At 47.5% G+C, this 16,153-nt stretch overlaps 3 protein-coding genes across 14 annotated transcripts in view; 1 reads left to right on the top strand and 2 right to left on the bottom strand.

The window, feature by feature from the left end:
- Positions 1-203: 203 nt before the first annotated feature.
- yaf2 (YY1 associated factor 2) lies at positions 204-8,217 on the bottom strand. The gene is made up of 4 exons (XM_052055969.1): positions 8,014-8,217; positions 7,529-7,654; positions 2,894-3,055; positions 204-2,217 (listed from the first exon to the last, which is right to left on the bottom strand). The coding sequence occupies exons 1-4, from the start codon at positions 8,037-8,039 to the stop codon at positions 1,962-1,964; spliced, it is 570 nt and encodes a 189-aa protein (XP_051911929.1). The 5' UTR covers positions 8,040-8,217; the 3' UTR covers positions 204-1,961.
- Positions 8,218-8,708: 491 nt separating this feature from the next.
- Positions 8,709-10,588, bottom strand: zcrb1 (zinc finger CCHC-type and RNA binding motif 1). Its single transcript, XM_052055970.1, has 7 exons — positions 10,485-10,588; positions 10,346-10,374; positions 10,141-10,252; positions 9,957-10,064; positions 9,766-9,875; positions 9,613-9,691; positions 8,709-9,268 (listed from the first exon to the last, which is right to left on the bottom strand). The coding sequence occupies exons 1-7, from the start codon at positions 10,566-10,568 to the stop codon at positions 9,119-9,121; spliced, it is 672 nt and encodes a 223-aa protein (XP_051911930.1). The 5' UTR covers positions 10,569-10,588; the 3' UTR covers positions 8,709-9,118.
- A 167-nt stretch (positions 10,589-10,755) lies between these two features.
- pphln1 (periphilin 1) overlaps positions 10,756-16,153 on the top strand; it is a 33,213-nt gene continuing 27,815 nt past the window's right edge. For 11 of the 12 annotated variants that reach the window (XR_007960577.1, XR_007960575.1, XR_007960576.1 and 8 more), the window contains exons 1-9: positions 10,756-10,886; positions 11,338-11,391; positions 11,524-11,594; positions 11,677-11,868; positions 11,957-12,018; positions 12,233-12,343; positions 12,572-12,723; positions 13,409-13,464; positions 14,833-14,973. Coding sequence is in view for 9 of the 12 variants with exons in the window: in XM_052055964.1 (XP_051911924.1) it covers position 11,391; positions 11,524-11,594; positions 11,677-11,868; positions 11,957-12,018; positions 12,233-12,343; positions 12,572-12,723; positions 13,409-13,464; positions 14,833-14,973 (786 nt within the window). In the remaining 3 variants the exon portion in view is untranslated. The remainder of the gene's footprint in view (positions 10,887-11,337; positions 11,392-11,523; positions 11,595-11,676; positions 11,869-11,956; positions 12,019-12,232; positions 12,344-12,571; positions 12,724-13,408; positions 13,465-14,832; positions 14,974-16,153) is intronic. The other variant, XM_052055960.1, reaches the window with a different exon arrangement.

Here is a 16,153-nt window from a genome sequence, read left to right on the forward strand (position 1 = left end):
TGTTGTGCGGCACTTATTTTTTTAGGGTGTTTCCGGGAGTCGTGTTCCATCGTTGTCTCCTCTTTTTGAAATTCCCAAACAGATTCGAAAGGTCATGGGGGAAGGGTGGGGTGGGGTTCCCCCCCCCACCCTTAGTCAACTTTCATTTGACTTTACTCTGAAAAGCAGCCTCGTGTTCAACTGCATGTTAATGAAGCAAAGGAAAAATGAGCTTGTTTATTGACATTTAGAATGTCTGCTAATCAATAGGTGGTATTCAACTGCAGTATGCATTATTTCTGTATTTCTACTGGCAGGGGAGGGTGGAGGGCTTTGTTATCCCACATATATTAAGCAGTACAGTATTTACTAAACGATTCACCAGGTGGGGCTAAAGGGTGAAAAAAAAATCTATAGTCGTACAAACGGTACAGTACAGCAAAATGCGGTCTTGGTTTGGCATGTAATCAAGGCAATTTAATTGAATAAATCAAAAGTAAAACTGCATCTAATAGTGTTTTTTTTTGTTTGCGTTTTGTTACTCTGACAGACATGTAATTAACACACACTTCATAACAACCGAGCAAAGCAAAAGATGTATCAACAAAAAACATACCTCGCTGCCCCCCCCCCCCAAAAAAAATCCATTGTTGCCACAACCAAGTAACACATTTCTAAACGGGCCCACACACATAGTCCCAGCTAGTGTTTTGAACCTTAGCTCTAAACAATACCAACTTGTCCCACGTTCGAACACATTTTATCATGCTGTGACAGTTGAATCGACGCTTCAAATGGGAAAACAAACAAACAAAAATGACAATAACACTGATATGACACAAACAGCCACATCAAAACATGGTATGCTAGTACAATATATCATAAATATCCATTAATCTGTGCGACTCTAAAAGTTTGTACTGTAGACGCATACAATAACTAATCATTGCTCGTCCGGGAGTTTAGTACATTTAAAGCCTCCCCCCAGTTGGCTACATGAAAATGATGGAGCATAAACCCTTGTTGAAATTCGTCCCACATCGAGCTATCATCTGCCTGGCAAATAAATGTCCTGAAGTCTTCCGTGTGTTATGTGGCGCCTTTGCCACGACGAGGTCCACAGAACCGCATCCAAGCGGCGTCTTGGCTCGTGGCGCGGGATTTGCCTTTTGTGCGGCGGCGATTTTACTCCAAAGGGTGAGGAACCCCCCCCCCCCCCCCGCCCAAAACAATGCTCACTTTGACCAGCCAAAATGTTCCTTTCTCAAATGGCGTGTAATCTTTTTCACCGCGTCTGAAACCTGATCTGCCCAGGAGGTGCAGAGATGTCTATTTCGGTGGGTGTCAATCCTGAGTTACTTCCAAGCCCGACTTGTTTGAACCCGGTGAGATGACGCAACTGAATTCATTCCTGAAAATAGCATTTGAGGACAACAAATCCAACGTCGTCCAATTAGCTTCAAATCTCCATCACTCAAACAAGAACAAAAAAAAAATCACTGGTATGACCCTTAAGAATATGCTAAACCATCCCTAAATTAAATGTGGTCTTTAATACCCCCCCCCCCCAAAAAAAGTTTCTGGGCTTGAGTTTGCTGGGTTTGACAGATGGGCACTGGATGCCCCCCCCCCCCAAAAAAAAATAGCTAATGTATCACCGGAGCACTTCTTCACTGTTTATAGCGTGTCTGAGCGTGTCATCACAGTCCCGAAAAAAGGCTGTTGTAAAATCTGAGCTGTCTGTACGGAAGCTTCGCACAATTCGTGGGATGATTCTCTCAAGCGCCGCGAAAATCGTCCAAATGAAAAGCTTCCCGTGGCGCGGAAAACTTTGGAAATCACGGAGGTGACTGATTCGACTCCTGATGGGTCTGTGCCTTGACAAAGGCTCCGAGTTCCCACTTGAAAAGCAATTACAGAAAGTCAGCCGGGTCGGGGCAGGGGATGGGAGGAAAGGGCGGGGGGGGGGGGGGGGGGGGGGCTCAATGGGACTCCCCATTAACCGAGCCGCCCTCTCCCCGAGGCGAGGACGAGCGCGAGAGCCCCTTCTCGGCGTTTTCCGAGCTGGAGCCGTTCTGGCTGTGGTGGTCGGCGGCGGATGACGCGGCGCTCGAGGATGACGCCGAGGTGGACGAGGGCCTGGCCTTCTCCTTAAAGTCTGTGATGATGACCGTCAGGTCGCCCACCGTCACCTCCAGGTGCTGGGCGCTGCTACGGTCAATGTTTTTTAATCTGGGCCTGAAAAAAAAAAAATAAAATCACGAAAGAAATGCTGTAAAATAACATGGACCCCCAATATCATACCCCCAAATTGCCCTTTTTCTCGACCCCCAATATCATACCCCCAAATTGCCCTTTTTCTCTGTACTCGTGTATAAGTGAAAAAAGCTAATATGTTGCGGCTAATTTTCAAAAATTAAAATCAAACGAAAGATAAAAATAACAAATACATTTAAATCAAAACAGTCAACATAATCCAATAAAGATTAAAAAAAAAACGCTGTCATGACTCCATCTTGCAGTCGTAAAAAAAAATAGTTACGTTACGATGGCCGAGCGACACGCTTAGCGGCTAGCTGCGGCTAGCTGCGGCTAGCTGCGAACTGCTCTTGCGCCGTACAATAAAATAGCAGCGTTATTTATCGGAGGGTTTTTTATTTTTCTTTTTTTGCCGCCAAACATGACTTCTGGGATGGCGTGTTGATGTTAGTGGCAGCAGATTGTGACGCTAACTTAAAAGTCAGCTGCCACGAGCAACTTCAAAAAAATTTCTGAATGCGTGTACAATACCACGGGACGATTCGGGATCTTTTTTTAATTTTTTTTTTAATAAATCTGCATGTAATTCTCGTGATGTTCCAGTCTTACTCCCACCACCTGCATGACTCCCTTCACCTGTCATCCCGCGGCTCACCTCATCTTTTTGTGACCGTTCTTCTTGAGCGCCGGCGGCGGCTCCTTATCGCTCTTCTCCCGCTCGACGCGCTCCTTCTTCTCTTTCTTGGGCTGCGGGGGTAACACGAACTGCTGAGTGGCCTGCTGCTGCGAGACGAGCTGGGAGACTGGGCGTGGCTTCCTGTCGGGTCGGGCCGTGAGGGGATGACAGGGGCGGTTACGGGGGAAAAAAAGAGACGTGCGGCAGATTAATGAGAGGGGAATATCATAGCCGGCGCGTTGCCGCGTGCTAGCGCCGCCGCCGCCGTAATCCAGAGCCGGTAATGGCTGCCAGGGCCGATTAGGGGGTTGCACCCAAAGTGTTGATGGGACGCACCGTCGAGCACGGTGCTCATTAATGTTTGATATTGTTCGCTCCGCGCTAGCTTGATGTGAAAATGAAGCTCGAGATGTCAAATTGTGGAAATCCAACTTGCGCACGTCAGTGCTATTAGTTCTTGCGGGCATGAGCGTTGTGAAATGATTCAACGGCGACCCAATTTGCTGCCCCCCACAAATCTATATTTAAATAAATACCACCCCCGCCCCCTCCCCACATGATTGTTTGTTGCATCTTCACCACGTCGTGATGCGAGACACCTTTTAAATAAAGACAACACCCCCCCCTCCTCCCGTCCTACTCCACCGCCGACCCAAAATGCTGCCTCCAACCCTCCCGCTGAAGCAATTTGCCGCTCTCCTTGACAAACCTGATCCTCCTCCTCCTCCCCCCGCCCCCCCGAAGTGACAAAGCTTGTTTTGTGCGGCGGCCGCAACCGACAAAGTGCTCACAAACGTCACATTGTCTTTCCTGCCCTCGGGCTGAACGGCGGCCGCCTCGCCGAGCTCTAAAACAATCCCACGACGCTTCCATTCGGATCCAATTCAAAGACGCCTCGCCCGGGCTTGAAATATGACAAACGTCCTGCGCGCTCCGCCCGCCTTAACGACATTGTTTTGCTCCGAAACAGAATCCGGCCCCATTTTGCCAGTTCAATAACTGAAAGAGGAGACGGACAATCTCATTTGAGCGCGCCGCGTCCAAACAGAGTCTGTTAAACCCCATCGGGCGGCGATTATCGCTGCGCTTTTCGGCCTTGATGTCGCCAATAAATGCACGTTTGGCGCACAACCGTCGTGCACACTTTTTTTTTTTTTAAACGCACCTTGAACTCGTCCTGTCCTGCAGGCATCCGAGTGCAACTGTTCCCTCACACCTACTTTCCTGTCAGAGGAACTCCGGTTAACCCCTCCCCAAATATGTCCCTCACCGCCGCACCCGGCGACCTTGCGCGCTTTCCAACATCTGGCTTGACCCCCCCCCCCAAAAAAAAAAGACACCCACCAAAGTTTGTACTAAGTCTTCCCAAAGAGGTGGAAGTAGGAGGACTTCCGGCCCCCAGCTAAATCCTTAAGCGTCGTCGGATGGCCTCGTTTATGTGCTAAAGCGGGGACCCACCCAACCCCCCTTTTTATTGTGCAACGGACAAACAAACCCGCATGGCAGATACGACGCCATTCATCTGGGCTCTGTGATGATTGTTGCCAAATAGCTTATTTTATGCTCCGCCGCGCATTGTCCGCCCGGGTGTGGGCGTGCGTGTGTCAGGACCCGCTCGTGCGCTTTTTCGAACAGCAGGTAGTGAGGCTCGCTCGCGGGGAGCGCATCCAACCTGATGATTAATGCCTCTTCCCGCCTCGACATGCTCGCATTGTGCGGATGATTGCCTGTATGTGTGTGTGTGTGTAGAGTCAGGGTGGGGGGGACAGATGGCTTGTCACGTCCTGTGCTTTATGACACCTTTTAGACAGCCCGCTAGCCACACCGCCACATTCTCGCCTCCCGACTCCTGCTTTGGAGCTGAATGTCATGCATCAGTGTCAGCGCCATAATTACAGGCTTATCACGTCGCTGTAATCTTGAGCCGTGGTGACGGGCCTACGGCACGCTTCATTGTAACCCCCCCACCCCCCCTTACACACACTATTTGTATGCGGCACTGGAAGCGGTAACCTAAAGGGCGTGATCAGTTAGAAAAGCAGCAGAGCAAACACGGCTGGGCTCGACAAAATTCCGTTCCACTCGCGCGATGGGCTCGAACAAACACGCCTCGCGCGTTGCCCCCCGTGAACTCCGCGGGCCTTATTTGCGAGCAGAGTGCCGCGCTGTGCGCCGACGCGGCCGCCCACGTTCGGCTTCAATTCCGATTCGTCGTTCTGGCAACTGTCGTCAAAGCCAATTTGGGTGCAGGCGGATGACACGCTTCCAAATGCCGACGGAGAAGGTTGCCGCATGTTTATGCGGCGCTGATGAAAGCCGTCTATCAGTCCGCCTGTCAGCGGAGGATATGCCCTGGGTTAAGTTCAACTCCGGTGGGAGAGCCAACGCAGAAAACAGAAAGTGGGGGTGTGGGTGTGTGGGGGGTGTTGGGGAGAAAGTCACAAAGGCCAAAGGGGGCAAACTATTCAAATTCATCATTTTCAATGATAGTCATTCCCTATTGGCCGCCCGAATTGTTCAGTTCTGACGAAAATAAATTTACGCAGCACTTATACTTAAACACTGAAAATACATATTTTGCATTCCGTTCCCTAACTTGACTCAAGATGCACCGAAGCGATGCCTTCAAAATCAAGGTAGCACGTGCGCATCCCTCTTCTAACTCGCAGCATTCATTAAATGCAGAATTCATGAAACGGGGCTCGACAAACGTCAGGGAAACGTCGGAAGCCGAGCTACGTTGCGCAAAGCTAGCATTGAAATAGCAGCGGAGTAACTCGACCTAGAATGGCGCGGCACCAAACCCACCGCTTTCCATTTTTACAGCTCCGTCACACTTGTTTAGCAACCGGCGAGGGAGCCGTCTCCATCTTGCATTTGTATGCCGCGTGTCGTTTGCCCTTTACCGTCGCGCCGAGCGAGCCGCTTGTCTATTTTGAACGCCCATTAACGGCAGCGACCACCTGCGCGACCGACCATCTTTGCCGCAGCGCTGGCGGGACCATTTCGGCTGCTCGTTTGGTGCTCGAACCGAGGTTGGCGCGAACATCGTCGGAGCAACCTTGGCCAATGGAGGCGATGGGAGCTTCGACAGCTGGCAAGCTGACCGCCAGCACCGCCGCACAAGCGGGAATTGCCGTCGAGGTGATTGAAAAATCACAGGTGGTGAAAAAAAAAAAAACATTGAATTTTAGGAACGCAGTGTGTGTCTGTACTTGAAGTGTCAATGAAAAGATGCTTCCGGATCGGATTTCAATGTCGTTGGCTTTGTGATGACATCGGCCGGCAAAGATTCAGCGTGGACCAAAGCAACGTCGAAATGACGTCAGAAATGTGGAGGGTTTAAAAAAAAAAAATACCCACAGTTGTACACAAGAGCATGACGAGTCCCTACAGTCCCCACAACACAGGTAACTCAGAACGTGTGTGTGTGGTGTGTGCAGCCAAGTGCGAAATGTGCATCTGAGCGTGAGCGTGTCTGATGACAGCAGGCTGATTAAGCTGTTGCATAGTAATAAGCTATGGCTGTCGCTCTGGCAGCTGCGGTGACAACCTCTTTCACAGCGAGCCTTCCCACACACACACACACAAACACACACACACACACACATTCATGTTTGGATGTTGCACTAAAGTTGCGTTTCCTCCCGCTCAGCCCTTTGTTGTGTATTCATCAGGTTAGAGTGTCCAGCAGGAATAGCACTCATTTCCTGGATCGCTTCACTCCAATATCAGCAGCGGCACAGGAGGGGAGGGGGGGCATGTTGGCTTACACCCCCCCACGCCGTCTCCAGCGCCATCGAGTACGAGACAAGTGTGTTACTCGCATCTCACCAAGGTCGGTGTCAAGACAAACGCAAACCGATTTGAAAATTGCACATTTTGACGTCATCACGCGAGAGCTCCAGCGTGCCGCAGGAAATGATCCGATTTCACTTGATTGGCTCGAAATCATTTGTTGACGACAAATAATAACCAATCTATGTTCATGTAGCGATGCTAGCAACGTGTTGAGACAGGCGGGTCAATGAGATGCTCCTCCAATTGATGGCAAGAGTTACATAAAATTATACTTTACACAAATCGGATCGGTTGTAATCATAATTTGCCGATCCATCAATCACGTCATTGATCGGAACGCGCGTCAACAAAATCAACGTTGTTCGCTCCGGGGAGGTTCTGTGCTGCCATCCAAGCTTTCACAGCGTAGTCTATTTTTTCCCCACATTTCCATGTATTGATCAATGTTTATCAGCATTTTTGGTACATTTTTTTAGGGTTTCATTGTTTTGTTTTGTTTTTTCTTTGGCGTTATTCTCTGGGACTTTCCAAATGTGTGCCGTGGCTTTAGAAAATGTTGGGAATCATCGATGATATCGGTGCAATCCGATTGGACGCTGTCACCTTCCGGCTTGCCGTGACATCAGTACTGAAAAAAGTCCCGTCTATCGCTTCCCACAAGTGTTGGGACGATGGAACGTAACAAGACGTCCTATTTGTTCTCTGATTGACAGTTAAATTGAAGACTCATAAATGAGAGTTGTAAATCCATACCGGAAAGCGGTACAAAGCAGACTCAAGACGCGATAGATAGACCAACGTGCACCGTCTTACCTTGTTGATGTCCCTTTCCTGACATCACACATCATGCACTTGAAAGCCTCCGCCGTGTTCTTGTACGTGCACACGCTGCAGTCCCAAAACCCCTCGTCGGAGGAGGGCTTCGGTTGACGCTTCGGCCTTGAAAACAAACACGGACAAATAAGCGAGGGAATCCGCGGCGTGCAGAAAAGACGGGGTGGCCCCTTTGCACCGAGCGACCGCTACCGATGGTACACATCTGGCTCGCGGATCACAGAAGGGGAAATCGTGTGAGCGCGCGCCGTGATCCCAACGCCGTAATCAGGCTTTAACAGTCGCGCGCGCGCGCACGCTCGCACAAACGCTAGCACATGCACGCCAAAAAGGGGGCAAGAAGACACCGTGTAGAAAAAAAAGGCTTCTTTTTTTCCCGGCCCCCCCTCGCGCGCTCGCTACTGTCTGCCCCCACCACACGGCTTCATTTTGGTCGTCTAGGCCGCTCGAGCCGCCGTCGTTACCTTGTGGGACTCCTCTTGTCGCCCATGCCAGACCAGGGTGTCTCTGGAAGGGGTTGCCGAGACGAGCAGAAGCCTGTTTGTCCCCCCCCCCCCGGCCCCCTCCTCCACCCTCGTCCCGATTCTTTTGAGAAGAAGCGATGCGCCCCGTTGCCGCTTCGGCTTCCAGCTGTCGTGGAAACTCGGCTTGGGAGCCCGTCACGTGACCCGCCTCGGCCAATCGCGGGCGGCCTTGCTTCCGGAGCCTGACATGACATTCCTCACGGATGGCTCCACAGCGCCGTCATTTGTCCTCAATGTCCACATCTAGGTCGCCAACGGCCTATTTATTTATTTAGTTGGCTTTTTTTCCTCATTCTTAATAGAATGGGACATCCGCCACACCTTCGACGACAAAGATGCGCGAACAGATCCGTTCTTGTGCTCGTATTTTTAATTAGCTGTCTTCCAAGTCCAAGTACGCCGTTCTATTCTCACGCGATTCTAAATGCAAAATATTGCTACATTTCAACAGTGATTAGCGTGTAAAGGAGTTGTGGGCAAAAATATCTGCGTTCACGGGGCACAGTTCATATTCATTAGGTCTGTCGTTCATTTGAATAAATTATCATTCTTCAGTCGTATTTAAGTAATCGCAATTAACCCTTTACACTGGTCATCAGCAAACTTGTCAGAAATGGCTTTGCGTGTCCCTACAAGTACTTTTGATTTTTTTAGTTGCTGAACCTAACCCTTAATTCATAAATACCATAAAACCTGAATTGCTAGAGAAAACAAAACATGAGGGCAGTGTCGAAATTTGTGCAAAAAATATCTAGAAAGTTTTACTTGCATCTCTGATCAAAAAAAATGTAAACGCCTGTTATTACAATAAAACTTCAAAAAAAATTATGTATCAGCAACTAATTTACTATTCATTTCCAGTGAATCAATTGTCGGAGATAAACCTCTACAAATAAATACATTTTATACCACCAGTTGAAAAGAAGGCAAAACAAATATGACCTGTAACAAAACGACAGGACGAGGGTTGTGCGTCTCTCGAATAAAAGACATTTCCATACATATCCATACACGGGGGTTGTTGAAACCAACAAAGTAGTCCACGTTAGTCGCTCAGCTCTTCCTCATCACTAAAGTATGCGCTCTTTTTGATCCGTAGTTTCTTGGAGTCTGAGGAGGAAGAACCATGGGCGCCGTCGTCTTGGGACACGACCACCTTTTTTCTTTGCTTCTCCTCTTCGTCAATACGCGCTTGCTGGAAGGATACAGAAAAAACAAGCCGTTTTTTTTTAAGCCCACTACAATGGCTGGACGAGTAAATCTGTTACCTTGAAGGATTGTTTCTAAAATTAGAAGTCAAGACGGTCAAGACTAAACCTACAAAAGGTGGCGCTACATGACTTGGTATGTTAACCATATTCAGTTCCAAAAACCAGTAATGTTCATCACATCATGTTTAATCTACATATGTTTATCGTAGATATTAAAGACTCCTTCTGAATCGCTCCCTTTTCCCAGCGCAGTTGAGTAAGTGGTTTTCTTATTTTGCAAAGTTGTTTTGATATCCAAGTAACATCTAAAAAAAAACAACCCAACAACCTGAAACGCTATGGCTTGACTGAGACTGTCGAGTGCTGGGTCCTCTCCTTCTTCCTCGCTTTCCAGTTCTTCTTCTTCGCTATGAAGGAAATAAAAGGCTGTCAGCATTAAAAGGTAAGGCAACCTATTTCCGGCAAATGTCTTGTTACTTACACGTGTTCTAGTTGCTGAGCTTTTTTCTTCTTTTTCTTTTCCTTCTTCTTTGGCGGCTCTCGCTCTCCCAGCATATTTTTGGGGCATGCATAACTCATGTGACCTGTATCCTGGAATATTTTAGAACAACACTAAACGGCTGTAAAACGACCCAAATGTACAACACCCAAAGCCATCACGATTGCACTGACCCCACATTCGTAACACCTGCTCTTGTCCGTGTAGTTGCGCCTCCTGATAAACTCAGTCGCTCGGCCGTTGTCGATTGCAATACTGGCTTTTACAGTTCTACCGAACAACTGGAAGACAAGTGCACATGTAACTCACGTGCATTCACAATAACAATAACAAAATACTTGCAAAGTCGTTACCTACCTGCTTGTTGTTCACTGCTCTTGCACAGTTATGAGCCGAATCTCTGTCCAAGAAAAGAACGAATGCTACCCCTTTGCTTTTGTGAGTGTCTTTATCTTTCACAATTGTAACCCTGAGAAATAGAAAGCCACCACGGATGGGGGTTTCGTGTTAAATAAAGTGAATGGATATGTAAAGCTGCAATCGAGACGAGTGACATACTCACTTAACTACTTTTCCATATTTGGTGAACAGCTGAAATTGTTATAAGCCCTTTGTTATTTGTATGTTTGAGGCAGGTGAAATAACATGTTTAACATTTTCATACGGATTTTAGATGTAAAACCGTACGGATGCCCAATTACCTTGTGGAGGTCGTTGTTGGTGAGCGAGAATGGCAGGTTCGACACATATACAGTGCTTTTGCTCGGTGCTAATCCCCCACTCATGTTTTTTATTTTTAATGTACACGAAACTGAAAGAAAAATGGACAATTCATAAAGCCAGTAACGTGGGTTCAGTTTGACAGGCACGCCATATAAAACACAAATTACAGCTCTCCAAGTCAGAATCACTTACCAAAGACACAGATCAATGTAATTTTGGAAAACAAAAATATTCAAATGGGTCTAAATGTTGTCCAAATGTCTCGTATTCCCCGGAAGCGGACGAGTGGGGAAATGCTACTCTACGTCGCTGACTGATGACGTCAACACGTGTACAATAAACTACGCGCCGTTCGAATGGTCGCGTTCAGAAAGGCTAAAGTGAGTACTGTATAATTTATCGATATCCAAGCCGGTTTGTAATTACTCAAATGTCGTCCAGTATCTGGGACATGCCATTATTTGGTTGTGGTTCATTTTATTGGGCGGTAATAATGATTTAACTGTAAATAGAACGACGCGCATTTCGTCACCGTATTAACAGGCTACCGTTAGCTAATTAGCAATGCTAGTGCGAGTCCGCCTAAAATGACTTGAAAAAGATGAAACGTCGTGTTTTTGTCTTTTCTTTTGTGAATTATTGGCACGTTGCTGCTATGGCGGTGTAGTGGAATCAGTTTAGTAGTTACAGCCACGTTTAGGTCAAGGCTTTTCGACCTGCCTTAATTTGTTTGCCTGCAACTTGACATTGTTTTTGCTGTACTGTGTTGCATTTGAATGGCTAATACCCGTTGAGTAAACGTAATTTTTTAAAAATTGTAACTTTCTTCAGGATTTATTGAAAGACTTCACCCCAAAACAGCCCGGAGAGCCCCTTCATCAGAGAGTGAGTTGGTCAAATAAAAAATGCATACAACATATGGATGCCTTTGTTCCATTGATTATTTTCTTTTTTCATGTGGGAGACGTTACATGCTGACAAATTGGGTGTAATCTTTTTTTTTCTTCTGTGGCGTAGTGACTTACAGGAGGGACAGGAGTGTACGAGAGGTGTATGAAGAGCGTTTTATGTCCGACAGGCCGGGGAGAGTATGTTTCTACCCGATTATCACGTCTTCTATCAGCACATTGTTGTCAGGCCTCGCCTCTTAATATTCACCCTCCTGTACAGGGTCAATATTCTCGAGGAGGCGAGCGGCGAGGCCAATTTGGCAGGCCTGATGGTTATGAATATGAAGGAGGCCCTCGCTTTTTCCCAAATGGAGGAGGCCCACGTAATTACCACGGAGAAGATCAACGGGGCTACCACGGGGATGTCGGTCATTTCCCCTCAGAACGCAGAGGCGGTCCTCCATCAAGAAGGGTGAAAGCGAAGATACCATACAAGTCATATTACATGCAAATATGAAATCGAAAAGCTGAATGATTTTTTTTTTTTGTCTTTTGAGCAGGAGGATTATTCTTACCGAGGACCAAGGGAGGAGCAACACACAGGACGGCCTATGGACTACAAGTAAATGCTTGCTACACATTGCAGTTCTAATGGAATCTATACATGCAGCATTTGGCGTGAGGTGGCCTCTTAATTTCTGGTTGGCGGGTTTATGCATTATCATTTTTTTTACGCTACGCTTGAGCAAAGAGCCCCACCATTAGCTATCTGTGTAAATGATATTGTGTAACTATTTTGAGTGAAATTTAATTTCTTTTTTTTCTTATTCTTTCAGCAGTCGTGCACCACCACCACCTCGGAACCAAGGCATGTACCCAGCGCCTCGATCGCTGCCAGAAAGTGGGGCAGATACGCTCGTGCAAGCCATCCTTAACCTGGACCGAGGGTATGAATTAAAAAAAAAGATTTTGGTCTTTCTGTGGCTCATCTCTTTGTTGGATATACTGTATTTTTTGGGCCTGGGGGGTAATATTTGCGTGCAAACCTTGAAATATAGTGTGAATGTACCGCATGTTCATCAAGCGGATGCTAGATGGCAGTGTTGTACCTTGACAACCGTCTTTACCCAATGAATTCTCTGAACCGCATTTCTTGTCGACTTGTGCTGTTTTAGAGATGAAAGACAGGACTACCGGAGGAAGGCCCCTCCGTTCCCGCCCCCTAAGGACCGCTCCCCCCACAGCCGCTCGGGTTCCAGCGTGAGCAGCAGGAGCTACTCGCCGGATCGCAGCAAAAGCCTTCCGTTTCCCTCGCAGCAAGGCAAGGGTAGGTCAGCTTGTTGATCCCGAATTGCTTTTGATGCACCGCTCAGCCTTTTTCTTTAGCCAGGTTGGGCAAAAGTCCGATACCTGGATGAGTTTTGTGGGCGCAGTCAAAACATTCATGTCCAAGTCACGCACATTTTCTCAATAATACGCCACTCAGTAACCCCAAAAATAAAATTCTACATTTGTTTTTTGCCCTTCGACCAATTTCTGACAATCTGGCTCACTGGATTTGCAGTTGAGGACGGTCGTGGTTTGAATGAGCACCTCTGGGGGGCGCTCTTTCCTCACAGTGAACATAAGCCTAACAGGCCTGTCCATGAGACTTGAAAACAAGCATATTGTCAAGAAAATGCAGTCATACTCTGTGTCAAAACATTCGTATATATATCATATCATGTCTGATGGGTATACCTGAAGTGAAAGCTGCCACCACACAGACGTTCTTCATGCGTGTTGCTTGGCAAGAAAGCCGTGCGTGGAGCGAAGTCGCGTCCGCTTGGAGAAAATCACTTGAGGGTTGATGGATTTGCAGTGCAAACTTCTTGCTTAATTGTCCTGGAAGTCGTCGTCCTGCTGCATTCTAGTTTACCCTTCCTCCTTGAATCCTCATTCTCCTTTGTTTTTTCTTCAAGTGTCCTTTTGTTGCTTTCCTCAATCTTTGCTTTGTCATTTGTTTTCCTCAGAAAAGATCCCGGGTCTGTCAAGAGAAGGTTCCCCGAGCAGTGCCACCTCAAACAAGGTGAGCTCACGGTGATTAAAAAAAAAAAACAACACACACACACCAGACTGATAGAAAACTGCAAGTGGGCCATTTAAAATTCGGTCTTTTGAACCCCTTGAAGTCTTTTAATGACTTTTAAAGTGGGCCGGTGCTTTTGTTTACCTGCCGTGTAAGCAGACGTCAATCATGTGGACTTGTAGCGATGCCGGGAGAGGAGGCCTCGAGCATCACCCAGAGTCTTAAATCGTGTTTTATTACGAGTAGAATATTTTTTTTAAATTTAACAACAATACTGCTCTTTACCGACGCATATATTGACCGAAGCGGCTTTGTAAATAATAGTTTTGCTGCTATATCCTCCATTTGCATCGCCGCAGCTGCAGGTTAAGTCGAGGCAGATGTGACGAGCCGCACCGGCGCGGCCACCCAGAAGTGAGACGGCTCAAGGCGTTCGCCCAAGCCATCGTTTTTATCAGGGGATCTTTCTTCGCCACAAAGCGGAGAGAGCGCGTCCCCTATGGAGCACAACTTGGTCCGCTATTTAAACTCGTGGGGCGGGGGGGCTCCCGACTCGCTGTGTGTGGTAGCCCACTTAGCGCTAGCACCTTCAATCTAGAGCCTGTCCGTTCAACTTCAGATGACGGATGCTCGGTGCGTTCTGCGCAAGCTGTTTTGTCACTTGCTGACCGGCGTCCGAGTGCTCCACCTTTCCGGCGCTTTGCCAGCGTTTGATGTCGGGCCCGCTGCATTGTTGCCTTGTGTCACGGGGGCGCCACCAACCCATAACCTTTGCCAAGATGAAAGGGCCCGCGCTGTGCCCCCTGTAAAGGCTGCCCTAATGGCCCCCCGCCCCCAGCCGCGGCCTGCTGTAGAGAGTCAACAAACAAGGATTTCTGGAGCCGTCTGCAGACTGACCTCGCCGCCCCAAAACAGTTTGACTCTCGCTGCGACTGAATTTACATGAATCGACTTGAACGGCAGTTCAGTCTGTGAGGACATCGTGGAGAGTTCCACTGTGGCTGAAATATGAAATTGGGGCAAGTTGTTGCAGCGAGTCTGCTCCCCTGCCAAATCACAGTCATTTGGCGCAAAACCCTCCTAGAACATTGAAAAGCACACCATTTTCCCAAAAATCACGTTAAAGTCTGCCCCAGTTTTAAGATTCCTGTTTGGAGCTACTCTGGCCTTTCATGTTGGGTGGCGTCCAGTCACTTGAATGATTCACACGGGAATATTAGCCTCAAACTGCCATTGTTTTCCTTACTTTATTTTTACTTTTTTAATGGTGTTCTGAGTTAGCTTGTCAGGAAATGTTTGCTCACCCTGTAAGCCTAGCCGAAAACTTAAATGTGGGTTGAAATGACATTCCCGCCTCTCCCTTTTTAGGAGGAGACCAATGCGGGCGAAGCCGAAAAAGAGGAGCCGCCGCCGGCCGCCGTCGCCGAGGAGAGTCACAGGACCACCGCGGACGACTTCAAGGAGAAGCGATCGCTGGCAATTGCAGCTAAAGCCCGAGAGATTGAAAAGGTACACCCCTTTTATTGTGTTGGGCCATAGAGAACGAAGAATTTAGACATTCCCATACATGATTACTTTGATAGTTTCTGATTTGTTAAGGGAAGGAAATACAAATAAGGGAATAACATTGATGCCATCATTTTGTCATAGATTTATTTGAATAGGTGAATATAAATCATTTTGTATATCAATATCGATAGAGGCAATTATTTTGAACTCTTTTCACCATTTTTTAAAATGAAACGCACTATGTATCAAATGGGTAAAAGAGACAAAAATATACCCCCCGTTATTCCAACTATCTGGTAGTACAACTACTGTTCAAGGAATGTACACTGTTGTAATGTACTTGACAATTTGGGCGTGTCCCAATAATCGGCCAAGATGAGACATTTTTAAATGTGCCCCCTGCCCCCTAAAAAGCAGCAACCCCTCCCCCATTATTTTTGTGATACACATTAACATATTAGACCAAGATGGCATTCTAAAAGGGTTCGTAAAAACAAGGTAAGTCACACAAAATGTCTTCTCACACACGGTTGGGAGTAATTGCTGCCGATAAATGAAGGGATTTTTTTTCTGTCTTTGAGAGTATCGGTGCATTGAGCGCAAGCGTCTTAAAAGTTTCTGAATAAGCCCAATTAAAACTCCAAATCACTCCGGGGGCCACTTGTACTGTTTCCTGGCGTCTAAAGGATCCCCCCCAACAAGATGCTTAATTTCCCAGGATGTTTCGATGATCGCTTGTAAATTTTGCACGGAAATTATGACAACAAATGCTTGTTCTGCCGAACGAAACTTTTTACATCTTACCCACCGTTTTTTTTTTTTCTCTTTCTGGAACCGCTTAGCCTCATGTCCACCAACCAACATGTAAAAGTGGACCAGGGCGCGTAGCCTTGTGCATCCAATAAATAAATAGAGGTCAGTGGGGTGAAAACCACCCTCGGGGCTGGCGCTTGCAGCCTCTCTGGCTCATCTAATGAGGGCCTTTCCTGCAAGCGGGAATGCTACCACTGCTTTACTGGGATCATTAAACCCCAAGCAGCTCTGCCTCGAAGCGTACAATGCGCGCTCGCATCACAGAGAGCCTGCCGGCGCTTGTAACGGGCTCGCTGACGCTGCAGATTCGGGCCTGTTTTATAGTCGCTTCTTCTCTGTGCGGGTGTGTGCAACCGCGAGGTTTTAT

Source organism: Hippocampus zosterae, chromosome 21, assembly GCF_025434085.1.
Source record: "Hippocampus zosterae strain Florida chromosome 21, ASM2543408v3, whole genome shotgun sequence".
Classification (NCBI taxonomy): Eukaryota; Metazoa; Chordata; class Actinopteri; order Syngnathiformes; family Syngnathidae; genus Hippocampus; species Hippocampus zosterae.